Source organism: Carcharodon carcharias, chromosome 4 (genome assembly GCF_017639515.1).
Source record: "Carcharodon carcharias isolate sCarCar2 chromosome 4, sCarCar2.pri, whole genome shotgun sequence".
Lineage (NCBI taxonomy): Eukaryota > Metazoa > Chordata > Chondrichthyes > Lamniformes > Lamnidae > Carcharodon > Carcharodon carcharias.
The window spans coordinates 115,962,786-115,989,310 of NC_054470.1; the positions used below are offsets into that span (position 1 = coordinate 115,962,786).

Below are 26,525 nucleotides of genomic sequence, written 5' to 3' on the forward strand. Positions count from 1 at the left end.
CACTCTGGAATTGCCAAGTTAATTTGATTGCTAGGTCTCATTTGAATGTTTTTTTTGTTACAGTTTATGAGTGGTACCCCTTTAAGAAGGGGGCACATATAATATAAATAATATAAACAATATTTGATTTGAAACCTGTCATCATTGAAGGGATGGAGGAGGTGGACAGCTGTTGCCATGGTGGCGGACAGCTTCCCTCCCAGGGCGCAGGCGCGGCGTGAGTCAGAGTCACGTGATATGCGAGTCGGTCACATGTTGTGAGCGGGACCTCTCCGCTGATTGGACGATGGACGGGCCAGAGCGGCGCCTCGGACCGGGATTGGGTGTCCGCCCGGGCGCGGAGCTGCAGGGACAGGCGCGAGCGCTGAGGGCCGAGCTCCGCAAGCTGAGGTACTCGGGGGCGAGGCAGGGGAGCGGAGCCGAGCCGAGTTCCGAGGCGGCTGTGGCCGCCGCCGCCGCACAGGCCATCATCACCCCCCACCCCCCTCAATCTGAGCGTCAACCACAAGGCTACTCATTCTCAGCCGAGCGGAAAGACTTGCCTCTCTATAGCGCCTGTCACATATCCGTGCCGCCCTGAAGCGCATCGCAGACAAGGTCGCACCTCTTTCTGAAGTGTACTCACTGCAGGGAACACACACAAGCCGATTTGCGCACAGCAAGATCCCACAATCAGCAAGGCGGTCATGATCAGCTCACCTTTTTTAGTGGGCGCCATGATGGAGGGAGGAAAATTTGTCCCAGGACACACACACACACCGGGGAGAGAAGCACTCCTGCTCTTCTTCAAAATCTCCTTAGGCAGTCCCTCGGGATGGAGGATGACTTGCTTCCACTCAGGCCCAGTGGTTTCTGAGATGGCTGATAAGTCCAATTCAGGATGTGCAGACTCTGCCCTGTGTGGGGCAGGTGGTGTTCGAAAGGTTGGGTACGTGGGTTATTGGAGGTTTGTGTGATCTCTCTGACACCTCAACTTAACCTCTGCACATTCACGTTGAAGAGTCTCGATGCCTTCCTGAATTAACCTCCGTTTTGGGCAGTCACAAACCGTGAGACCCTGATTCTCGTGAGTCAGTGGGGATGTTTGGCCTCTTCAGGGATGCTTTGAGGACATCCCTAAAGTGATTTCGCTTTCCACCTGGGAGTCTCCTGCTGTCTCTTCAAAATAGTGGCCATGGGATCTTTGACATGTACATGAGAAGGCAGACTGCTTAACATCTCATTTGAAAGATGTTATCTTCCTCAGTATTGCCCCTCTGACATTGTTAACTTTTGTGTTTGAATCTCTATAGACTAGGACTTCTGACATAGAGGCAAGAGTATGCTATTCACTGAGCCACTGTGGAATGAAAATTGTAGATTTGAGTATATACATGAGTGCACATATTACAAGATAGCGTCTATTAACCACCTGACTGAGAAATCCAGGTAATTTTTCTTAGACTTGCGTATTGGTACAGCACAGATTAATTAGCCTGTCAAATCTGTGCTGGGCTCTGAAGAACAGTCATATGGACTCAAAACATTAATTCTGTTTCTCTCTTCACAGATGCAGCCAGACCTGCTGAATTTTTAAAGCATTTTCTGTTTTTAAATCTGTGCTGGTGTTTGTTTTCATGTTAGTTAATCTAATGGTTCTAACCCCACACTGCTCCCCATACTTTCAATAGTCAACTAACATCTTTCAGATGTCACTAAGGTGAGGCCCCATTTGCTGCCTTGGTTGGATTTAAAGGCTGTCATGAAGCTATTTTGAGGAAGAACAGGGGAGTTCTGCCTGGCGTCCTGGCCAATATTTATCCCTCAACCAGTAGATTATCTGGTCTTTATCACATTGCTGTTTTTGGGAGCTCTGTGCAAATTGCTGCTATGTTTCCAACATTTAACAGTGATCACACATCAAATCTACTTACATTGCTACATAGTGCTAAGTTAGTGAAAGGTGTTATGTAAATGCAAGATTTTCTTCTTTAAGTCACGCTCAGCCCCTTATGCTTTCTTTTGAAAACATGATCATCTTAAAATGAATGGGTAATACACTGTAACCTTGCCATAAATCTATTGCCCAGAAACACAAATTATCTGGAAGTTTTTGATCAGACCCAAGCAACTCATGGCATCATTTTGGTACAGTACTTTTGTGAGTGGAAAATGGAAGATACAGTATTTGAATAAGTTAAACATTTTTATAAGTGCTTTATAATGTTTGATCACTGTTTTATGCTTCAGCTAAATATTTATAGCCACAGTGACTTCTGGTTAAGTATTCTAATGTCATTTTATAATCCAGAAAATTCTGAAATCCAGAAATGACTTAGTCCCAAGCATTCTTGACTGCAGAGGTTACAGCGTATTTACTATTTTGTCTAGTGAAATGTAAGGGCCTCAAAACAAATCTTTGCTTAGGGTCCAAACTGCTCCTGCACGAAGATACTGTTTGTGGAACTTGCTGTTTGCAAATTATCTGCCATGTTTCCTACATAACAAAAGTAATTCAGTGTCTGTAAGATGCCAATTGATGGCCTGAAGTTTTCAAAGGTGCTATAGAAATGCAAGTGCTTACTTCATTTCCTTTTAAAAGTACCTGCAGGTGGTGCTCTGGTGGTTCTGTGCAAATTTATTTGTTCTAATCTCTGTGAATTACATTAGCTTTTAGTCCCTCAGGGACCTATCAATTGAAAACTTTCATCATTGTGTTTAATTCCCCTTGTTGCCTTTCCTCTACCTGTCTCTGTAACAAACTCCAGTCTTCCAATTCTCCAAGAGCTGTGTTCCTCCATCTCTAGGGTCTGGTCTGTCATCCACTGTCTTAACCATTGGTGGCATGCCTTCAGCTGCTTAGGCCCTATGCTCTGGCATTACCTCCCTGAAACTTTTCAACCTCTCTCTCTTATCTTTTGAACCCACCTCTTTTATCAAGATTTTGATCACCCTTTTTAATATTTTTATAGGCTCAGTTTCTGCTTTTGTCTGATGACTCCATTTTTTTTCTATGTTAAAGGTGCAGTACAAATACAAGATCTTATAAAACATTTGGTGGTATTCTAGCAGCATGTCAGATAACCAAGATGAGCATTTGAATATGTAGAAGGGTTAGTACATAGGTGCATCCTGAGACATTTTTAAAGCTATGTAGGTAGATTTATTGATGGAGCAAGTATTGTTTATCATAGTTCTCCAAAGTGCATTGAAAAATACATTGTCACAAGAATACCATTTTACTATTGCTCTGATTGGCTCTAGAGAGTACCCAGATAGTCTTTCTCTGGGAGGATGGGTACTTCCCAATTGATTCAAAATTGTGGGCCACAGGAACTCTGAAATGTTTGTATCTCTATCTTTTTCTTAAAAGAGGGAGGATGAGTAAAGCGTTGCTGATCTGTAACTTTAAATGTACAATATTAGGCAACAAGTCAACAAAGCTGTCCATGTACATAAGAAATCTATTGAGGACCTGCACACCCTTCTGAAAGGTTTGAAAAAGGAGCCCTCCCAGGATTACATACCTATCAGAAATCGAGATGATCAAGTATCCCAATCTTTGGAGAAAGGTATGAAATTTTAGTTGTTCAATTTATTGCAGGTTCTACCTTGGGCCTGCAATGAACTGCTTTTACAAGAAATTTCCTTGTGCTTTTTGAACCCTGTGGTCCAGAAACTGACTAAATTGAAATCGTCATTCATGTAGATCGAGTCATATTGATTGCTAAAGTAATGACTCCATATAATGATATTTAGAGCTGTGAGTTCCATGTTGGGTATCAGCACAAATTGCTGGGCTGAGTAGGGAAATTGTGGTGTTATGAATTGGCATGGAGTCTCTTGATCTCAGAACCAAGATCTGAAGCCAGTTTGGCTAGTGAAGATCTGCCTTTATTCCATGTATAGATCTGAGAGGGTAGAGTTAGAAAATAAAAATTGGGAGAGGACGTTAATCTAGGATCCCCTGAGTGTGTGTCCAAAGGACAAATTTGACACTGAGTGATAGTTAATTTAAAATTTCTTTTGGAAAGACCACAAGAATAGTTGGTATAGAAAACAGAACACACCAAAAGTATGAAGTATTCTTTTGAGACTGTGGTGAAAGCTCTTTGTTAGTGCTGTGTAGGGACAGTTTTACTGAGCAAATTATTGGACCAGAGCTGTCCTAGAAGCAGTGAAGCAGAAAAATGGAAATGTTCCATTTAGAGAAACTTCACTTGCCAATGGCATGTACAGTGTGCCATAGCAATTCATCAACAGTAGTTATACTTGTTAAAAGCGTACTGACAGTGATAAATTATAGGTATCTGATAATACAGTCAAATCTCCTGTGTTTTCTGATTGTAACAGTATATTTTTTATTATATACAAGTCTGCTTCATATAACTTAATATTTCAAGTCTGTTTCTGTATTTAACACCTTTTACATCCTGCTCTTGGCCTGCTGATTGTAATTAATATAGTTTGACTGTGATTTCTTATTTGTATTGAATGAAATGAAATTTAAGAATTACATGTTTATGTTTTAAAAGGAAACATTCGACCCGTACCCATCGGATACATCGAATCCTGCTTCACTGCCAAAAATGGCACACCCCGGCAACCAACTATTTGTAGCTTATCCCGTGCACGACTTAAAATTAGTAAGGCCATTTTTAACAATGCGGAACATTCGCTCATGGGCTTGAATCAGTTTTCACATGTCTGGTAGGTTGATTTCAATTCTGGAAGGTAAATGTTTCTGACCCCTATTATTTAACTTTTGTGACTAATATAGTTAGAGGTTCAGTGCTGCATAATTTATTTCTTTCTATAATTCAATTTTAAAGTATTCTAACTGGAATTAAAATTAAATTTACAATTTCTGATCAAAAACATCCGTCGTCATTCCTAGACCATAAAACACCAGATTTACTGAATTCATCTTAAGAACTTATAGTGGGATTTGAACACTCAGATGAATTAGGAGCAGGAGTAGGCCATTCAGCCCCTTGAGCCTTCTTCGCCATTTTATAAGATACAGCTGACCTGATTGTGGCCTCGATTCCACTTTCCTGACTACCTCCTATACCCTTTGAGCCTCTTGTTAGTCAAGAACTTACCCAATTCTACCTAAACTGATTCTACATCTTGAACTTGAGAACTAAAATCCTCTCTATTGTACTAATGCCACCCTTAATTAAGAGTTACCTCTCCACCTTTTCCCAGCTTCCTGTCCTTCTGAAATGTCACATATCCTTGAATACTCAGGTTCCAGCCTTTGCTGTCTTATAGCCATGTCTCTGTAATACCTATCAGATCATGCATACTTATTTCTATTTGAGCTGACAATTCGTCCATTTTGTTACAAATGCTACGTGCGTTCAGATACAGAGCCTTTAATTCTGTATTTTTACTATTTTTTACAAACTCTAGCCTTATCTGCGGGCACACTGCTCAGTTTGTACACTCTGTCCCTTCCTGCCATGCTCTGATTATAATTACCCTTATTGCTACCTTGCTGTGTTGTTTTGTCCTTTCCCTTTAATTTACCACATCTTCCCTTACTTGATCCCTCACCCCCACCCCAAAATTTAGTTTAAAGCCCTCTCTCTGTACTGCCCTAGTTATACGATTCACCAGAACACTGGTCCCAGAACGGTTCAGGTAAAGGCAGTGACATAGTGATATTGTCGCTGATTAGTATTCTAGAGACCAGGGTAATGCTCTGGGGACCAGGGTTCAAATCCCACCACGGCAGCTAGTGAATTTGAATTCAATAAAAATATGGAATTAAAAGTCTGATGAGATGACGACCATGAAAACATCGCCGATTGTTGTAAAAGCCCATCTGGTTCACTAATTTCCTTTAGGGAAGGAAATTTGTCGTCCTTACCTGGTCTGGCCCACATGTGACTCCAGACCCACAGCAATATGGTTGACTCTTAAATACCCTCTGGACAGAAGCGATTAGGGATGGGCAATAAATGTTGGCCTAGCCACCGATGCCCTACATCCCATGAACAAATAATAAAAAATAAAAACCATTCCAAAGGTATGGCTCCCACTTTCCCCAATACTGGTGACAGTGCCGCATGAATCAAAACCCATTTCTCCCACACCAGTCTTTGAGCCATGCCTTCAACTCTCTAATCTTAATTATCCTATGCCAATTTTCTCGTTGCTCACACACAGACACACACACACACACACACACTCTCTCTCTCTCTCTCTCTCTCTCTCTCTCTCTGTCACTGTCACTCTCTCTATTCCTCTCTGTCTTTCTCACTCTTGCACACTCTCTCTCTCATCGGATCACCCCCTCAGGCTTCTTTTTTTTAAGAGAAAAGTGCACCAGCTTGTTCAGTTTTCCCTGATAAGTATAGCCTCTCGATTTCTGGTATCATGCTTGTGAATCATTTTCGCACCTTCTGTAATGTCTCTATATATTTTTTTGTAATATGGAGACCAGAAAGCTCTGCACAGCATTACAGGTGTGATTTAACTACACTTCTACACAAGGTTAGCATAACTTCTCTGCTTTTAATTGTATTCCTCTAGAAATGAACCCCAGTGCTTGGTTTGCTATTTTAATGGCCTTATTAACCTGCCTTGCTACTTTTCCTGATTTGTGTATCTGTACCCCCAGGGCTAAGTGAGCAATGCTGGAAGAAATAAACTAATCACTCTTTGTTTTCTCCTCTGTGCATAAATTGGCTTTGTTTTTACCCTAGCTTTGCCAGGAGCGTTGCCTGTCATCAGCAATGAGCAGTAATAATCTTTGATTTTAGTTTTTTAAAAAAAGATTGATAAAATTGCTGTAATGATTAGGAAGCATGAAAAAAAAATTAGAATAAACTAAAACAAGTATAAATTTAGTGCTCCTGCACTCCCAGTGGAGGACCATACTTAAAGAAGACCTCAGTGTTGTTATAGCATTGTCTCTGATAAGCATTCCCTTTTAGTTGGACTCCCTGCCAGGAGTACTGAATTTATCCTTGGACAATAGAAAATCAAGTTAATTTTGTGAGGTTGTTTTGACATGAAACCTAGCAATGAATCAGCAAACCATTGTACTGCTGTGCTATTTCTGATTCTCACTCCCAACTTGTACAATTTCCCGCTGGCAGCAAAGCAAAACCATCCCTTGTATCTCTACTGGAATAAATTTTTATCTAAAGCGATATCAGTTATAGGGAACCTACATTTTTATCTTGTATGTTCAAAGTATTGGGCAAGACCTGCGTTATAGGATCAGAAACGTGTCTCTTTTGTGGCACAAGGCACACAATTGACGTGCTGAGCTAAAATCTAAAATCTATTATTTTAATGTGGCTTCAGCTTCTTGTGGAGAAGTTCAAAACATTTTCTCCACAACTGCAAAACTTTTCTGAAACCAGAGTCATAGTTGTTGGCTACAGAACTTACAGGGGATCTGTCTGTAAGCTTGTGATTTGATTCTTTTTTTCAAATTCAGTGTTAATGTTGACAATTTCTGGTTGTAATGACTACTCTGAGATACCCAACTTTGAAGCAAACTAAATGCAGAATTCGTACTTTTCCCATAGCTTGCTGCAACCATTATGTTTCATTGTGTTTCATTGTTCTTCAAGGGTGGCATAATCTAGTTCCTTATTTTTCTTAAAACTTCTCTACTCTGCAAACCAAGGCAATCTTATTCTTTAGCCTTGTGCTTGTACGTAAATTTTATTAAAGCTATCAAATTTCTAAATATTAAACATATAACATTTGATTTATGCAGGATTATCTTTGTTTTTCACAAGAATGGACATCAGAGCTATAAAGCTAAAGTCAAACCACCTCGACTAAATGGATTAAAAACTGGAGTATTTTCTACAAGAAGCCCTCATCGACCCAATGCAATAGGTTTAACACTGGCAAAGCTGGATAGGATTGAAGGTATGCTGCTTCAGAAATGTCCTGTAGGGCTAAAATGGCAACTTTGATCCAGAAAAAGTAGAGGTCCTTGTAGGAATCCAGGAATTCTTCTGTATGAAGTTGGAATTAATTAAAACAAAAGAGATGGCATTGCAGCTTCAAAGTTTCTCGGGTGGATCTCTGCCCAATAGGAGCATGTATCTAGTAAATCCATTTACAGTGTTCATTCTTGAAAAGGGATGAGCAGAAAATCATGAGGACTGAAAGCTTAATCTGTCTTTCAACAGGTTAACCTCTGCACTGGAACTGTGAATTGAAAACTTACCCCTAAAACAATAAAGGAACCTGAGAAGTAATTCTGTAATTCTTTTGTCTACATGGTCAATGACCATAATGGTGCATGTACAGTCTTTGTTTTATCTTTGCATTGAGAAAAGGATGCTGTATCTCCAATAACTGATATATTTGTGGTTCTCTTGCAAAAACTACCTGGTACTTGGGCTGCATAGAAAACAGTGGGGAGTTGGTTGTAAAGATATGATGTGGTTAAAAAGTCCCAATGGTGTTAAGACACAAGCGATTTTATGAGAATCATCTGATCTCCAGGATTAAATTATAAAATAGTAGCATTTATATTGCATTGTTAACATAAGGTATATCCCACAGTGCTTCACAAATGGAAGTAGGCAGGAAAATGCACTGTAAACCATAGTAGGCACAGTTAATGGGAGTAAACAAATGCTTGGTTGGAAAGCTGCATTTTAAGATAGAGAAGAGAAGGTTGAGAGGAGATTTGATAAAGTTGATCAAAATCATGAGGTGTCTAGACAGAGTAGATAAAGCAAAACTGTTCCTATTGGCATAAGAGTTGGGAGCAAGAAGACTCAATTTAAAGAGATTGGCAAAAGAACCAAAGGCGACATGAGGAAAAACATTTTGGTCGTGAATGGTGGAGGCAGATTTAGTTGTGGCTTTTGAAAGGGAATTAGGTTAGGCATAAGAATTGGATAAGGAAACAATTTGCAGGATTATGGTGATGGGTGAGACTAGCTTGCTCTCTTGCAGGAAGATGGCATGGGCTCGATGTGGCAAATGGTGTCCTGTGAGACACCATTCTATAACCTTAAAATGCTTTTAAAGGAGATGAGAGAACTGGAAGAATTTAGAGAGGGAGTTCCAGAGCTTGAAGCCAAGGCTCCTCCGAGCAGTATGAAAAAGCAAGGGCTTCCTCATAAGACCACAGAACAGGGACCAAGCAAGAAGAGTCATACGGACTCAAAACATTAACTTTGCCTTTTTCTCCACCGATGCTGTTAGACCTGCTGAGCTTTTCCAGCTTTTTCTGTTTTTGTTTCAGGTACAAGACTGGATTAGGTTGCGAGATTGTATTGGTTGTTTGAATATTCATTTTGATTTTAATACATTGGGGGAGACTGGAATGTGGATCAGCAAAGGCAAGAATCAATGGGGGAGTGGAGAGAACTGCATTTTGGAATAGTTGAAGTTGGTGGAGGATGGGACACAAGAAAGGAAGGGCGTTGCAGTAATCAAGTCTAGCAGGTTTCGACATTGGAGTGGCCAAGGTTATGTCGTGTAGTTAAAAACGAGCGTTCTTGGTGAAAGATGGAATGTAGGAACGGAATGTGTTTAAAGCTCAGCTTGGGGTCAGGCAATTTGCCATGATTTTGCATAACCGAGTTCACCCTTGAAGCTTGTTTCTAATCTTTAAATATTTATGTTATAATTGTATTTGTCAGCAATAGGTAACCAATAGATTCAATCTTTGAATTTTAGGATAGTTGATAATCAATACGCAGCGTTGAATGTTTTTATCTGTAACTTATTTTCTTAATTTCTTTAGGTGACACTCTTTATTTCTCGGGAATTGACATGATACAAGGAACGCCAGTACTGGACATTAAGCCGTACATTCCCGATTATGACACACCCAAAGCTGACCCACCAAGAAATGACAGTCCATCACATCAAGAGATTCTTGTGCCAGATGAGCAGTGTGAAGGTATAACTATCCCAGTCAGTCGGGCAGTAACTATGGAGAGTGGGGATAAGGAACCAGCCCATGTCAAGGTGGCTCCAGAGATAGGGCATTGTTTTACTGAGCGGGTGCAACATGCTCCTAGAGATGCCACACACCCATTCAGAAAGATGGATGCTGATTTTCTCGAGGGAGAAGACCAGTCCCCCATACAAGTAGGAGCTACAATTTTACCCTACATTATGGACGAAACCACAGACAAAGAGGAGTTTTGCGTTCATGACCTAAAAACTGAGAAGGTTCATGAACCTGCTGGAAAAGAAGGTGTTTCTGATGAAAACATACTCTTAGCTATGGAGAAAATCAAACGTCAGCTGTTTCACAATGATATTATAAACCAAGGAACTGCAGAAGACAAAGTTGTTTGCATGGAATCTGAGCAGTCAGGTGCTGCCACCCTCTGTCAGAATAAATGGCCAAAGAACCTTGATGCTATTAGTGTACCTGGAAACCAGTCATCTAACAGTACTATTGCAACTTGGGTAAAACAATCACCTGTAACTTCCTTGCAGGTTCGATTCACTCCTCATGCAGAATTGGATCTGAAACGGTTTCAGGCTCCAAGTGGCACAGGTATGAAAGATATTACAGTGCTTGTATTAATAATAAAACCAGCAGCCAGAATTCAGATCTTTGCATTCAAATGGAACACCTACTGAATTGTAAAACTAAAGTATTGTAGTAGCAGTACAGAAGGAGGTTATTCGGCCCTTTGTGTCTATGTCGACTCTTTGGTAGACTTATCCAATTCGTCCCATTTCTCCCCCCTGCTCTTTCACCATAGCCCTGTAATTGTTTTCCCTTCAAGTGTTTATCCAATTCCTTTTTGAGAGTTACCATTGAGTCTGTTCTCTTTCAGGCAGATCATAGCAAGCCAAATTGCTGCATTTTAAAAAAAACATAGCTTCCTAATGTTGCCTCTGGTTCTTTTGCCAATTAGCATAAACCTGTATCCTCTGATTACCAATCCTCCTACCACTGGAAACAGTTTCTCCTTATTTACTCTAGCAAACCATTCCTGATTTTGAACACCTTTGTTAAATCTCCCCTTAACCTTCTCTGTTCTAAAGAGAACAATCCCAGCTTCTCCTGTCTCTACACATAACTGAATTTCCTCATCCCTGGAACAATTCTAGTAAATCTACTCTGCCTCCTGTCCAAGTTCTTGACATTCTTCTTAAAGTGTGGTGCCCAGGATTGAACAGAGCACTACGCTGAAGCCTAACCAGAGTTTTATAAAGATTTGGCATAACTTCCTTGCTGTTGTACTCCATGACTTGTCTATTTATAAAGCCAATGATGCTGTATGCTTTATTAACTGTGTCTTTTAATACTAATTGCTTTCAAGTTATTTCGCAAATTTTGCGCAGCTTTAACAAAATCAGAATTCTGATTATTTTTAAATGGTCTTGGCAACCTTGATCCAGCAGCTTGGTTGTATTTATTGAACGCTCAGCCTATATTTTATAGTAGCTGTTATTATAACTTTAGAATTTAATTTTCTTTTTTGACAGATTTAAGAGCCAAAGTTTAATTAGCTCTGCCTGTTTACAGATCCAGGTAAAATCTCACTGAAATATTTCCAGTCAGTTGAGGAAGCCAAGTCTGCCATTGTGGCTGTGCTATCAGCGGATCCAAGATCCATATATCGTAGAAAACAGTGCCAGGACGTGCTGTTTTACTTCACTGTGGACACTGCCCACATCACTTCCTGGTTTGGAGATGACTTTGCTGAAATCTTGAGGATAAAACCAGTGAAAGAGAAGGCTTAGATTGGAACTGTCAGAAATTCCTGATAATGTTTAGAAGATCGATAACTTGCTTTTTGTGACCCTGTGCCTTCATTTATAATGGAAACTACCTATGCAAACTTATCACGTTGTAATTACCTTCTTCACTAGTAGTGGTGTTGCAGTGATATGACAAATTTAAATGGGTAGTTCCTACTCTAAATGCAGACATGCATGTCTATAATGGAAAAATAAAAATAAAGTCTGTGACTTGAAAATGAAAACTGAATTATGTCTGTTCATTTTATCTTGTCCAATTATTGCCTGTCCTCTAACCGTTTTTCATCTGAAGATTGTAATTACCCATATGTACCATAGTTGTTTTAATCTTTATTCGTTTTTGACCTCGGACATTTCTAGCTCTGTAAATCTTCATCAGTAAATTTAATTCCACGCCCATTACAACAAAATTGTTTGTCTCTTCATATTTACTATGAATTATGCTTACTGCATTTTAGTTTAAAAGTCCTTCATGAAGCCATGCTGACTCTGCTTGATTGGATTATTAATTCTAAATGCTCTGCTATAACATCCTTTATAATAGACTTTAGCATTTCCCCAATGACAGATGTTAAGCCAACTGGCCTATAGTTACTTGTTACTTTTGTCTCCCTCCCTTTTTGAATAAGGGTATTACATTGGCAGTTTTCCAATCCTCTGGGACTTTTCCAAAATCTAAGGATTCTTAGAAGATTATTACCAGTGCATCCAGTATCTCTGTAGCTACTTCCTTTAGTATCCTAGGATGCAACCCATCAGGCCCAGGGGGCTTATTGGCCTTTGGCCCCATTAGTTTCCCTAGTACTTTTGCTCTGGTGATAGTTATTGTCTTAATTTCCTCCCCTTCTTTTGCCCCTTGATTATTTAGAATTGGAATGCTATTATTGTCTTCTACCGTGAAGACTGTGCAAAGTATTTATTCAACTCATCTGCCATTCCTGGTTCCCCATTATTAGTTCCCCAGCCTCATGCTGTAAGGGGCCTATGTTCACTTTGGTCTCTCTTCCTTTTTATATATTTAAAGAAGCTCTTACTGTCCATTTTTATATTACTCGCTAGTTTACCCTCAAAGTTTATTTTCTCCCTCTTCATTTTTTTTGGTCATCTTTTGTTGGTTTTTAAAACTTTCCCTATCCTCTGGCTTGCTGTTAATCTTTGCTACATTGTATGTCTTTTCTTCTAATTTAATACTATCCTTAACTTCCTTGGTATACCATGGTTGGTTTATCCCCTTCCTTGAATCCTTCTTCCTCACTGGGATATGTCTTTGTTGTGAGTCATGAACTATTTTCTTACACATCTGTCATTGTCCATCAACTGTTTTTTCTGATAAAATTCTATCATGGTCCACTCCAAGCAATTCTAACCTCATTTCTTTGTAATTACCCTTATTTAAGTTTAGCACAGTTGTTTCTGACCCAAGTTTCTCACTCTCAAACTGAATGCTAAATTCTACCATATCATGGTCATTGTTTCCCAGGATATGGAGATCATTTATTAAACCTGCCTCATTACACATTATCAGATCCAAAATAGCCTGATCCCTGGTTGGATCCACAACATATTGTCCTAAGAAACTGTCCCGAATACATTCTATGAACTCTTGCTTGTGGATATCTCTGCCAATTTGATTTTCCCAATCTACATGGAGATTAAAGTCACCTATGATTAATGTACTGCCCTTTTTACATGCCCTGATTTATTCTCTGCCATGCAGTATAGCTACTGTTTGGGGGCCTGTAGACTACTCCCACCAGTGCCGCCGCCTTGTTATTTCTTACCTCCACCCCAATGGCTTCTATACTTTCTGATCCAAGATGCCTTCTTGTGATTGTACTTATTACATCTCGTACTACCAAAGCTACCCCACCACCTTTTCCTTCCTGCTTGTCCTTTTGAAAAGTCACATACCCCTGAGTATTTAGTTCTCAGCTTTGATCTGCTTGTAACCACATCTCTGTAATTAGATCATGGCTGATCAACTCCAACTACCCACCTTGGTTCCATAACCCTCAATACCTTGGCATAAAATCTATCAATCTCAGTTTTGAAATTTTCAATTGACTTCCAGGCTCAGCAGTTTTTTTCTGGGGGAGGAAGTTTGAGATTGTGACTACCCTTTGTGTGAAGAAGTTCTTCCCTCATATTACCTCTGAATCATATTATTAACTTGTGAATTTTTGGTCAGAGCATACCTATGTCAGTAAATGTTCTATGTGTACAAAAATGTTATGTACACTGTGTGAAGTTTATCTATTAGTACATGAGGTACTGGTACGCTGGAAGAAAATGTAGTTTCCTCTCTGTCTGTGCTGAGGGTCCGCTGTCTAGCCCATGAACTTCAGTTACAGATTATTTCTTGCAGCTTGTTTATACCTTCTTGCTTTTCAGAACAATGTGTAAGTTTTTGTTTTCACTGTTAGCCCCCATATTCTACAGTTAAGTCATATGATTATGCATTTGGAACACAAGAATGTGTGTTGCTTCTATTGGGATCTTGCTGTGTTGTGCATTGGCATAATTCACTGACATAATAACAGTGACTACAATTTAAAGGTAACTCCCTTAAGGTGAAGTATTTGGGATGCCCTGAAGGTGAGATGGGCACAAGTGCATTTTTTTATTTCTTTCAAAAGTTGGGGGTGTAAAAGGCCAGTGGGCCAATGGAATCCCATTCCTTTAGGAAGCAAACCATGACAGTCTTGTAGGGTGAAAAATCAACCAATTTATTTTAGGTCAATGAAATAGTGTAAACTTTCATCATCTTCTAACAAATCCTTAAGAATGACACTGGATTTCCCCAGTGTCATCAACAACAAAGTATTTTTAAATGGGTACAATTAATAAGAAAAACAAATTAATATTTTGTTTTAACAAATCAAAAGGGAAGATAAAACAAAATTATACTATTAATAGGGACATATTTCAAACATTTTAGTCATTGTAGTGTTGAAGTTACCAGAATTCAAGAGTTGATTTTATTGAGGTCAAACTTCTCTTCCAGAAAAAACCATTAGATTTGCAATGTGACTCCCACAGATCCTAATACATTGGTTGTAGGACTAGGATAATAGGTTTTAAAAAGTGTGATACATTCACCTTAAATTCATTGGTCTACAATTTTAGCAATGGTTACCCTATTTAAAACACATAGGTTGAACAAACTGACTAACACCTTCTTTAATGTTCTTCAGTATCAACCTTTCTTTGATAATATTCCTGTGAAGTGCTATCATTAAAGGTGCTATATTATTGCTAGTGGAAGTTATTAGTATGGGGGAAGGGAAGAATTTCAAACAAATATGTTATACCCCATTATGTAGCTGTGGCTCAGTTGGTAGCACTCTTGCCTCTGGGTTCAATTCCCATTCCAGGGCTTGAGTGTGGTACTGAAGGAACACTGTCAAAGGTGAGGTGTTAAACCTAGGTCCTACTTGTTCAGGTGGATATAAAAAAATACCATGGTGCTATTTTGAAGATGAGCAGGGGAGTTATCCCTGGTGTCCTGGTCAATATCTATGCAGAAGCAAAGCTCTGATTTTATTCCCCTCCAAGCTTCTTCTGCTTCAGCCAACACTTTGTTCCTCTGTTCCATTCCCTTTGCCCACCAACCTACTATTTTTAGTGGACAGTTTTTGAGTTCAAGGCTGCCCACAAGAAAGCAAGAGCATGTTGATGGGAGAAAAAGTTAACCCAAGCTTCAAGGTACAAGTGAAGCAACTTTGTTAAAACTGTGTGCCAATATTAGTAGTAAAGTCATTTTTGCTTGTGTTATGGGGAGGAGAAAAACTTCGAGTTTGAATTGTGCCACGTCCTTTCTATTGCTGGAAAGTAAGAGGAGGCAATTCTTCCCAATTAAACTGATTTCCATCTGCCCTCCCAGGTGGACATAAAAGTTCCTATAGCCACTATTTGGAAGAAGAGCAGTGGAGATCTCCCTGGTGGCCCTTTCAAAGTATACCCAGCAACCAGCATCACTACAGATTACCTGGTCATTTATCACATTGCTGCTTGTGGCATCTTCCTGTGCACAAATTGTCTGCCGTGTTTCCTATATTATGACAATGACTGCACTTCAAAGGAACTTTGTTGGCTGTAAAGCACTTTGCATGTCCTGAGCTTAAGAAAGGCGCGATAGAAATGCAAGTTCTTTCTTTTCGTTTGGGATTCAACAATGAATAATGGCAAACTATTCAGAGCCAAGCTGATCCGGCTCTCTTCTGACATCCAAATATGCAAGGGGTGAAGAAGGGTCAAAAATAAAAACAAAAAATTGCGGATGCTGGAAATCCAAAACAAAAACAGAATTACCTGGAAAAACTCAGCAGGTCTGGCAGCATCGTCTTTTGAAGGGTCATGAGGACTCGAAACGTCAACTGTTTTCTTCTCTGCCGATGCTGCCAGACCTGCTGAGTTTTTCCAGGTAATTCTGTTTTTGTTTTGTGAGGAAGAGTCATCTGGACTCGAAACGCTAACACTGTCTTTCTCTCCACAGATGCTATCAGACCTGCTAAGTTTTTCCAGCAATTTGTGTTTTTGTTTACAATTCCCATTCCAGGGTGGAAATCGCCCTCCCTACTGGGGGGACATTTCAGTGCCTGTCCACAATGTGGTGGATTGACGTCAGATTATAAACGCCAGTAAATGTTCTTAGGCTGTCCGTATAGTGTGAAAAAGAAATCTTTAGAACCCAATCCTGATAAACTTTACAAGAAAAAATCTTCAATACTCGATTAAAACCACAATAACCCGGATTTATTGAAAATGCAGATTTCTCGTGTGACAGAAGTGCCCCGTAATCCATTAACGTCTGTAAACCATTTTTAAGAAAAATCACTGCAAGTTAAAATCTTAATTCTGAGTTTAACTAAGTACACAAACTAATAATAAAAATTGGAAATCGCCCTATGAACATTGTTTGCTATCGGAAGAACCTCGCTTTATGAACAGCTTTTTCACCCCTTCTCCATTTTACTAATGTAGCTCTGCTGTATCAACATGGTTATTGTTGCTTTTCGTTGTAGAGCTTTGACCGTTTCAACTGTTTAAGCAGTGGAAAGAAAATTAAAATATCATTATGAAACAAATTTGGGTTTAGTTTAAAAAAAAACTACAAATAAAAGTAGGCAGGGCGTTGTGCAACAGTAATATTTCATTGTAGTTCAGTTAAGCTAATATTCCTGAAGTGATCAAACTCTTGTCATTCAAACTGTATATTTCCGTCAGTTTGAGGTCTCTTTTTGCGATGCCTCGAGTCACCCATGTGTAATTTTCAGTCACAAAATGTTAAAACAGAAACATTCACCTGACAGAAATATTCCGAATATTAACATTTCAGTAACCTGGTATTCAATAGGAACAAACCTTTGGCTAAACGAGTTTTGACACACCAAGTGTACATCTTAGTATTTTTTTCAAAATATGGATAAATATTCCATCATAATACTCCCTTCCTAACAGCACTGTGGGTGTACCTACACCACAGGGACTGCAGCGGTTCAAGAAGGCAGCTCACCACCACCTTCTCAAGGGCAATTAGGGATGGGTAACAAATGCTGACCTAGCCAGTGACACTCACATCCCCTGAAAGAATGAAAAAAATATAAGTAAGCCTTGTTTCAATCAATAAAGTGAACCCTGGTACCGATTCCACTCAGGATAAGACATGATATGCAACCTGTTTTAGAGAGGAATGTATAGGATGAAATAAACACTCTGCAGTATGTTACGTGCAGAAAACCAGACAATCTGTCAACTTTTATGTCTACTCCCTTTCAACAATCATTCGGTCAGTAACAGAAAATGATAAATACTGAAGAGGAGAAATATCGCCACATTTCAATATATTCTACGTGATTAACATAATCAGCATCGGAGGAAAACTCTACTGGTTGGAGTTATCCCTCATAAAAAAGATGGTTGTGGTTGTTAGAGGCCAATCATCTGCCCCAAGACAGGAGTTCCTCAGGGTAGTGTCCTCGCCCAAACATCTTCAGCTGCTTCATCAATGACCTTCCTTCCACCATATGGTCAGAAGTGAGATGTTCGCGGATGATTGCAGGATGTTCAGCATCATTCGCGACTGAAGCAGTCCATGTCCAAATGCAGCAAGACCTGGACAACATTCAGGTTTGGGTTGATAAGTGGCAAGTGACATTTGTGCCACTTAAATGCCAGGCAATAATCATCTCTAACAAGAAAGAATCCAATTAGCTCCCCTTAACACTCACTGGCATTACCATTGTCACATTCTCCACCATGAATTTCCTGGGGTCACCATTGACCAGAAAGTTAACTGGACCAGCCATATAAATGCAACATGAGCAGGTCAGAGGCTGGGACTTTTGTGCTGCGTAACTCTCCTCCTGAATCCCCAAAGCCTGTCCACCATCTACAAGGCACAAGTCAGGAGTGTGATAGAATACTATCCACTTACCTGGATGAGTGCAGTTCCAACAACATTCAAGAAACTCAACACCATTCAGGACAAAGCTTCCTGCTCCCATTCACCGTTTTAAACATTCACTCCCTCCACCACTGATGCACAGTGGCAGCAGTGTGTACTGTCTACATTTTACAAGATACACTGCAGCAGCTTGCCAAGGTTCCTTCAACAGCACCTTCCAAACCCTGACCTCTACCACCTAGAAAAACAAGGGCAACAGCCACATGGGAGCATCATTGCCTGCATGTTCCCCTCCAAGCCACACCCCATCCTGAATTGAAACTGTTCTGGGTCAAAATTCTGGAGCTGCTTCCCTAAAAGAACCCTGAGAACAGTCTAACCACACAGACTCCAGTTGTTCAAGAAGGTGGACTAAAGGCTGGGGTGTGGGATTAAACATGACTGCTCTTTCGGAGGAGGAGAAGAAGGTTTAAAGGAGGCAATTCCAGATCGGGTGTTTGGGGGTGCATGTGCATAGATCTTTAGAAGATGGCAAGACATATTGCAAGAGTGGTCAGCAAAGCATTTGAGACCATGGATTCATAAATAGAGGCACAGTACAAAAGCTGAACCTTTATAAGGCTCTGGTTAGGCCACAACCAGTTCTGGTCACCACGTTTAAGGAAGGATGTGAAGGTCCTTGAGATGGTGCAGAGGGAGATTTAGCAGAATGGTTTCTGGGTTGAAGTATTTCATCTACAAAGCTAGGTTGGAGAAACTGGGGGCGTTCTTACCGGAGCAATTGAGATTAAGGGGAGATTTGATTGAGGTGTAGAGATAGAGATGATGACAGGTTTAGATAAGGTAGACTAAAGAAAAAAAACTGTTCACATTAGCCTGATGGTTCAAGCGCTAGGAGACACAGATTTAAGGTCTTGGGCAAGAGATGCAGAGGGAATGTGAGGAAGAACTTTTTTACACAGTGAATGGTACTGACCTGGAACTTGCTCCCCACTAGGGTGGTGGAAGTGGAGATGATCAATGATTCCAAAATGAAATTGAATGGGCACTTGAGAGAAGCAAACTAAGGACTAAAGGGATAGAGTGTGGGGAAATGGGGTGAACTGGATTGCTCTGCAGAGAGCTGGCAAGGACTCAATGGGCTGAATGCCTCCCTTCCATACTATAATGATTCTATGGTTCGAAGGCAGCTCACCGCCATCTTTTCAAGGGCGATTCCTGATGGATAATTAATGCTGGCCTTGCCATTGATGGCCACATCCAGTGAATGCATAACAAAATCTTTAGGGCATATTTCCAATCTAACTTGCATTTATGATTGTGTAAAAAGGAATCTAACCTCAGGTATTTGACGTGTTCCTACCTTGTGACCTACTCCATGCTCCGTGCTCCCTGTACTACATACAGAATGTGTGTTATTCTGAGCGTTACTCAGCGAATTCTCCCTCTGAGGTAGCTCTTGCTGAACACAAAGTGGCTGCCACGTTTCCTAATTGTAACAATTCAACTTCACTAAGTTCTTCATTGGCTGTAAAGCAGAACTGTTTTAAATGAGAATCTTCCTTTCCCCCTCAGTATTCTGCAGACTGTATACTACAGGATGCACAATCCTGCCTATGCGTCACCCTGTACAAGAAAAAACTGTTGGCCATGTGCTAATGCGCGATAAAACGCAATGCACACCTTCTTTTGTTACGAGTTTTATGTATAATTCACAACGTTTTGCAAGATCCAACTTACATCTCAACTGCCCTAACCAACGTCATGAATCTAAAGATGAAGGAGTTTTTCTTTACGCCAGCCAGCCGATTACAGTCATACCGTGATCAAACTCCGGGAGAATCAGTACTTCAGATGAAACCAAATTGACAAGACTTGCAATCAGTGTACTGTAGAATCCTCACCAGCCTCAGACAGACCCAGAAAGCTAGCACCCTGCCCCCGAATCGTCGCATTTACACAGTTCCCAATAGTTCATTGAAATCCGGTTTTATTTGCTCGATCAAAGTTAAAAGATGTCCCCTCCAAATAGTGATCGATTAAATCTCGTTTGATCAACTCCGTGGGAAGCAAGGCGGTTAATCGGACCTTTTCCAACTGCATTGATATGTAAATTAACACATCCCAATGTGGGGAAATCGAGTTTCTTACACAAACTTTTCTAAACATAACTAAACACTAAATCGCAAAACTGACCATCGATGGGAGAAAAACCCTACAAACCTATAAGCAATGTACGATATTGCAAAGTCTGCAGCATGCAGGAGATTCAATATGTAATCTGGTTGGATGGAAGATGCTCTGATGTTGAAGAGTTGGTGACAGCAGCTTGATATCGATGTTTTAAAAGCAAAATATAGCGGATGCTGGAAATCTGAAATAAATCTAAAGCTTTGAAGAAGACTCATATTGGACTCGAAACGTTAACTCTGTTTCTCTTTCCACTGATGCTGTCAGACCTGCTGAGTGTTTGCAGCATTTTCTGCTTTTATATCAATGTTTTACATCGTTTTCTTCTGCTTTTCGTGTCCATCTGAACGAGTGTGTTGTCCAATGTCCGCAAGCTGGTCAGATGCTGAGTGTGGAAACCTTTGAGCATCTCAAGGGTTAAAAGCCAATGCACCTTGAGGTCAGAGCCTGAGTGAAGGCGATAAATGTACAGGAGAACGGGGTCACCACTCCAACCCCGCAATGACCTTAAGAATCACGGACAATTTGCCCCCGCTGATGAGCAGGCAATAACAGAAACCGTACAATCCTCAGTCCCGGTGGAAAGGGTGAACAGTTTTCTTTAGAAAAATAAATCTTAAACTATAAAAATATTACAAGTATTTAAGCTGGATTGGAATGCACACATCAACGTCAATGTATAACATGCAGATATTTGGCACAAGGGTTGAGGATAAGATGCCAAATTGTTTTAATTGCAACGACTGTGCAGTTTAACTCTGTTCATGTCGGAACTCACCAGGAAGGACCTATCGGTGTTTAAGTGGAATAAACAATCCCGTCCATATTGCCACAGTAAGCTGTGTGCCGGATGTGTGCACTTGTACAGCTGCTCTGCCCGTTGCTGCTACACTGTCGTACAGGTGGGAACTGGGCTGGAGAGATTCTCCCAAAGGGCTCCATTGACTCGTTGCTTATGGAGGAGGTAGGGATGGACAAGCGGCTGGAGGCGCCATACATTTGGCCGTTGGCTAAGCAGCAAGTGGATTGGCTCATGGGGAGACGCGGACTGGATCCCGTGTAGGTATAGGGCACTGCGTTAGGGGGCCTGGAATAGAATGCTCCATTGCAGGCTTGAGTCTGGTAAGCGGTGCCTCCAAAGGTGGTATAAACTGGGGTGATCTCTGAAGGGAACGTGCTGGGAGGATGCTGTGTCATATCTGTCCCTGGAGCCAGCTCCCCGTTCAGATTACAGAAACCAAACATCCTGGACTGGCCATTGCTGAACGCCGAGGGCGATGGCGAGTAATGGAGAGGTGCATTGGGAGCAAGTTGGTTAGGGTAGTTGGGATTGATGTTCATATTGGCATAGATGGGTCTTGTGTGAGATTTGCTTACTTGCATTGGAGCGAAGACGCCGGGTTCGTGCAGGTAGGTCGGGAAGGTTGTAACATCTGACCTCTTGAACCTCTTCCTCCTTCTCAAGAAGCTGCCACTCTCGAACATGTCATCAGCGGCTGGGTCGAGTGCCCAGTAGTTGCCCTTGCCCGGCCGCCCTGGCTCTCGGGGGATCTTGATGAAGCAGTCATTGAGGGTGAGGTTGTGCCTGATGGAGTTCTGCCATTTCTTGGGATTCTCGCGGTAGAAGGGGAACCGTTCTGTGATGAACCTGTAGATCCCGCCCAAGGTCAGCTTTCTGTCCAGGGAGTTGGCGATTGCCATAGCGATGAGCGCAATGTAGCTGTAGGGAGGCTTGCCCCTCTGGACGGGCCGCTTGCGCCTCCTTCCCCGGGGGAGCTCCCCAGGGCGACAAGGTGCCGAGTTGGCAGTGCAAGCGGCTGACTCCTGCTCTACTTTCACCATTGGCTGGCTCCGACTGACCACACAGCAGGCTGCCGAGGGTGACTGCTGATTCTCGGCTGTCATTCCTGCAGCATCACATTGAAACCGGAGAGCGGGTAAAGCAACGCAGGCACCTCAAGCACCTACCCTCCTTCGCACACAGCGCCGTGTGCGATCCACTCTTAATTCCAGTCAGCAGTCACTCCCCCTGCTAGTCATTTAGATTAGCACACCCATTCCCATATGCCAAGTCCAGAAATGCGATGTGGAGTTAATAGCACAGAGTGTTTAAAATCAATCTTACGCCTTAAAGAAGGAACATTTCCTATTCACAATCTCCAAATGTCCCACAGCATCTTATAACTAACATGTGCTTAGGACTGGTCAGATTTGCAGTGTGGTCTAAATTGTTCTGCGCTGTCCGTCCAAATAAGGTATTTTAGCAGGTACAGAATGCCCTAGATATAACAAGGGATGGGTGGGGGGAGGGGGAGCATTTGGAGGGGATTGGGGGGTGGGACTGATTGGATAACTCTATCAAAGAGCCAAAATAGGAACGATGGGCCGTATGGCCTCCTACTGTGCCATATAATTGGATCATGGAAATAGAAACATAATTATCGCTCCTAAATGTGTCTCGGGTGAATTTCGGATTTAGTTTTAAACCGGTTATAATTAATAAATTTAATAATAAAGACTTCTGGTAAACGGGGACAGTCCATTCGTTCGATTTGAATAGGGGTTGTTTTAAACCAGTTAAAACTCCCCCTTAAAACAGTCGCATCTCCTGGTAGTCACAACATTGAAATGTTCCCCACTGATAAACATTCGATGCATAATATTATTTAACCAAATGTGCAGCTCACAAACGTTGGCGAATTTAAAAGCAGCTTTTTCATATTTAATATCTATCACAGTCAGTGCTACAGCTATGATTGTAACTGCACGTTTCGAGTTGGTCGAATTTGAAAGGTTTGAGTTAAATAAATATGACCAGGAATCTGCACGAGACTTATTCATATATTTTGCCTCTTTCCAAATGCTACTTCCTCCCGGCGTGTTTCATTTTCATTTCCAAGAAAACCTGTGTATTTTTATTCATTTCAGTACTTCGGCGGCAAAGTGATAGTAATCACGAATAAATACATATAGGCATTAAAGATTAGTATTACCTTGCCGCGAAAGTACGGAAATATATATTATATATATATAATTTCACTATTAACAAACTTGTAAACTAACTCGATAAATAGCGGCCCCTCAAAGGTACAGGGCTCATAACACATCCAGGGTCAATGAGGTTGATTATAACAACATTTAAACTAAGCTGGCTTTTCTAATAATGAACCGGAGGGATACTGTACTTAAAAAAAATAAACTAGTTAATCACCAAGCAAGCGGGCTGGTTTACAGATCTTAGGTCTGGGAAGTTCCTAGAAGATCCCAGAATAAGCATTTGTTGCGTCTCGAACTGGGGTCACCGGAAAACGTGGACATTGAAAGAACCATTCTAAACTGATCCGTATTAAAATGGAGGCCGGGAAAGGCCACGATGAACGGCCAAGCGACTTCGAAAAAGACCTTACACAGGAGATGACATATGTGAGCCACAACTTGGGGAAGGTAAGAAACGAATCATTCTCGGACGGTAACGAAAACTGATATATATATATATATATAATAACCTACGGCCTCATTTCATAAAGCTCTCGAAATATTCAAATTTACTCTGTAAATAGGAAAGGGAAGAATTGGGATTTTTTTCCCCGCTGTAACGCAGTTTGCTTGGTCATTCTAAGCCGCAGTCTGTAAGGTTGAAAATCTCTTTTGGACTTCGGCAGGTGATCCTTGCCAACAACTCCCCCCACCCCCATCCCCACTCTCTTTCACCGCCTTAACCTGCTTTCTCTGCAAATACACTTAATCCCTCGACCTGCTTATCCAGTCGGGGGAAGGCAGATTGCTGGGCAAGAAGACAGAGAGAAAAAAAAACCTGCCTGATCTTAACTTAATCTTCAGATTTTTCAACGCGCGATGCGGTTACGAACCGTCCAACCAACTGTTCCATTATTCTGGGTAGGTCAAAGCTTTCATAAACCACTGAGTGAAATTGAATTCACGCGAAGAATCTTTGTTAAAAATCTTTTATACCAAAAGAGAACACACACACACACAGACACGTAGTTATCTCAGCAACACGCTCGCTTTAAACATGTAACACTAGCTTAGGACCTTTACTTTATTCAATGGCAACAATAATATCAATTTGCATTTATGAAACCCACCAATTAATCTAAGAAAACGAGCCGAGGCGCTTTAGGGTGGATGTAGTTAAGGGATGCCTGAGCCATAAAGAGGGAGGTTAGAGAGAACCATCCCAAAGCTTGGTGGCGAAGGTAAGATTCCAGAAGGCTTTTGTTTAAGCGGTTGGACCGCATTTGACCGAGTGTGACATCAAGAAGCCCAGCAAAACTGGAGTCAATGGGAATCAGGGGAGAAACTCTCTGCTGGTTGGAGTCATACTTGGCACAAAGGAAGATGGTTGTGGTTGTTGGAGGTCAATCATCTCAGCTCCAAGACATCACTGCAGGAGTTCCTCAGGGTAGTGTCCTAGGCCCAACCATCTTCAGCTGCTTCATCAATGACCTTCCTTCCATCATAAGGTCAGAAGTGGGATGTTCGCTGATGATTGCACAATGTTCAGCACCATTCCCAACTCCTCAGATACTGAAGCAGTCAATGCCCAAATGCAGCAAGACCTGGACAATATCCAGGCTTGGCTGACAAGTGGCAAATAACATTTGTGCCACACAAGTGTCAGGCAATGATCATCTCCAACAAAAGAGAATCTATCCATCACCCCTTGACATTCAATGGCATTACCATCACTGAATCCCCCACTATCAACATTGCGAGGATTACCGTTGACCAGAAACTGAACTAGTCTAGTCATATAAATACTGCGGCTACAAGAGCAAGTCAGAGGCTGGGAATCCTATGGCAAGTAACTCACCTCCTGACTCTCCAAAGCCTGTCCACCATCTACAAGGCACAAGTCAGGAGGATAATAGAATACTCTCCACTTGCTCTTACGAGTGCAGCTCTAACAACAGTCAAGAAGCTACCAAACAGAACAAAGCAGTACACCTGATTGGCACCCCATCCACAAACATTAATTCCCTCTACCACCGACGTACAGTAGCAGCAGTGTGTACCATCTACAAGATGCACTGCAGGAATTCACCAAGGATCCTTAGACAGCATCTTCCAATCCCATGACCACTACCATCTCGAAGGACAAGGGCAGCAGATAGATGGGAACACCACCACCTGGAAGTTCCCCTCCAAGCTACTCACCATCCTGACTGGAAATATATCGCCGTTCCGTCAAAATCCTGGAACTCCCTTCCTAACAGCATTGTGGGTGTACTTATACAACAGGAACTGCAGCGGTTCAGGAAGGCGGCTTACCACCATCTTCTTGAGGGCAACTAGGGGATGGACAATAAATGTTGGCCCAGCCAGCGAAGCCCGCATCCCGTGAATGAATAAAAACGAATGAGCGAGAGACCAGAGGTTTGTGGAGAATGAAAGTCCTGGCTCTAGCGGCGCGGACGGGATGGATATTCAGAAGTAGAGGTCAGGTCTGCAGAAAGACATTGGACTGTAAGATTGTTGGGATGGAGTGGATCCGCCAAGGACTGAGCTGCAGGGCCCTGCTTTAAAAAAACACAAATTTCACTGGTAGCAACAAGGAAACCGTTCCCTTCCAATTATAATAAGACTGAAAAGTGAGTTAAACTGAGTAACAAATTTAAATTGCAACAGAATTTCTCGCGGATGTAAACAAATTTCAGACAGCAGCTCTATGCTATCATTTAAACCAAAATAAAACAAAAATACGCTTATATTTCTTTAAGCGTTTATTATTTTCTTCACATCATCATCTCAAAACTTTTAAACCACAAATGTTACGCACTTTTCGGAATTCATTAAACAACATACAGTCCATACAGGTAGCGCACTGAATGTTTTATGTATATTTTTAAGAGTTTACATCCACAATAGCGCGTTTAGTTACCATGCAGAGATAGGATAATGGAGAAAATTAACTTAGAACGGAAAATTGAAGAGTATTGTCATTATTATCAGAATGTTTTACCTGTTTATACGCGTTATGGACATTCGCATTGCGTAGCCGCTAATATTAAAGTTAAACTTGTTTAAATACTGGTAATAAGATAAAATAATATAAATCAAACCACGCTTTTTGCAGTTTTTCTAAAACCTAACTGCCCATTCCTATCTGATAGATGCCGATCTACCTGTTCTGTATTTTCACCATGTCCGATTGTTTACATGGTGAATTTTCACATTATAATTGATTCGTTCTAAATTGCCG

General features: G+C 41.2%; 2 protein-coding genes across 5 annotated transcripts; one reads left to right on the forward strand and one right to left on the reverse strand.

The window, feature by feature from the left end:
* The first annotated feature begins 244 nt into the window (after positions 1 to 244).
* On the forward strand, positions 245 to 11,930 carry trmo (tRNA methyltransferase O). Of its 4 annotated transcripts, none has more exons than XM_041186954.1 (7): positions 246 to 390; positions 1,293 to 1,428; positions 3,406 to 3,551; positions 4,515 to 4,689; positions 7,724 to 7,881; positions 9,722 to 10,489; positions 11,471 to 11,930. In XM_041186954.1, the coding sequence occupies exons 2-7, from the start codon at positions 1,322 to 1,324 to the stop codon at positions 11,686 to 11,688; spliced, it is 1,572 nt and encodes a 523-aa protein (XP_041042888.1). In that variant the 5' UTR covers positions 246 to 390; positions 1,293 to 1,321; the 3' UTR covers positions 11,689 to 11,930. The 4 variants fall into 4 exon arrangements, with proteins under 4 accessions (XP_041042889.1, XP_041042888.1, XP_041042890.1 ...); XM_041186956.1 differs by lacking the exon at positions 246 to 390 and adding an exon at positions 412 to 597 and having other exon boundaries at positions 11,431 to 11,551; XM_041186953.1 differs by lacking the exon at positions 246 to 390 and adding an exon at positions 417 to 597.
* Positions 11,931 to 18,299: 6,369 nt separating this feature from the next.
* On the reverse strand, positions 18,300 to 22,261 carry foxe1 (forkhead box E1). Its single transcript, XM_041186552.1, has one exon. It carries the CDS (start codon positions 22,205 to 22,207, stop codon positions 21,101 to 21,103), a length of 1,107 nt encoding a protein of 368 aa, XP_041042486.1. The 5' UTR covers positions 22,208 to 22,261; the 3' UTR covers positions 18,300 to 21,100.
* Positions 22,262 to 26,525: the final 4,264 nt, after the last annotated feature.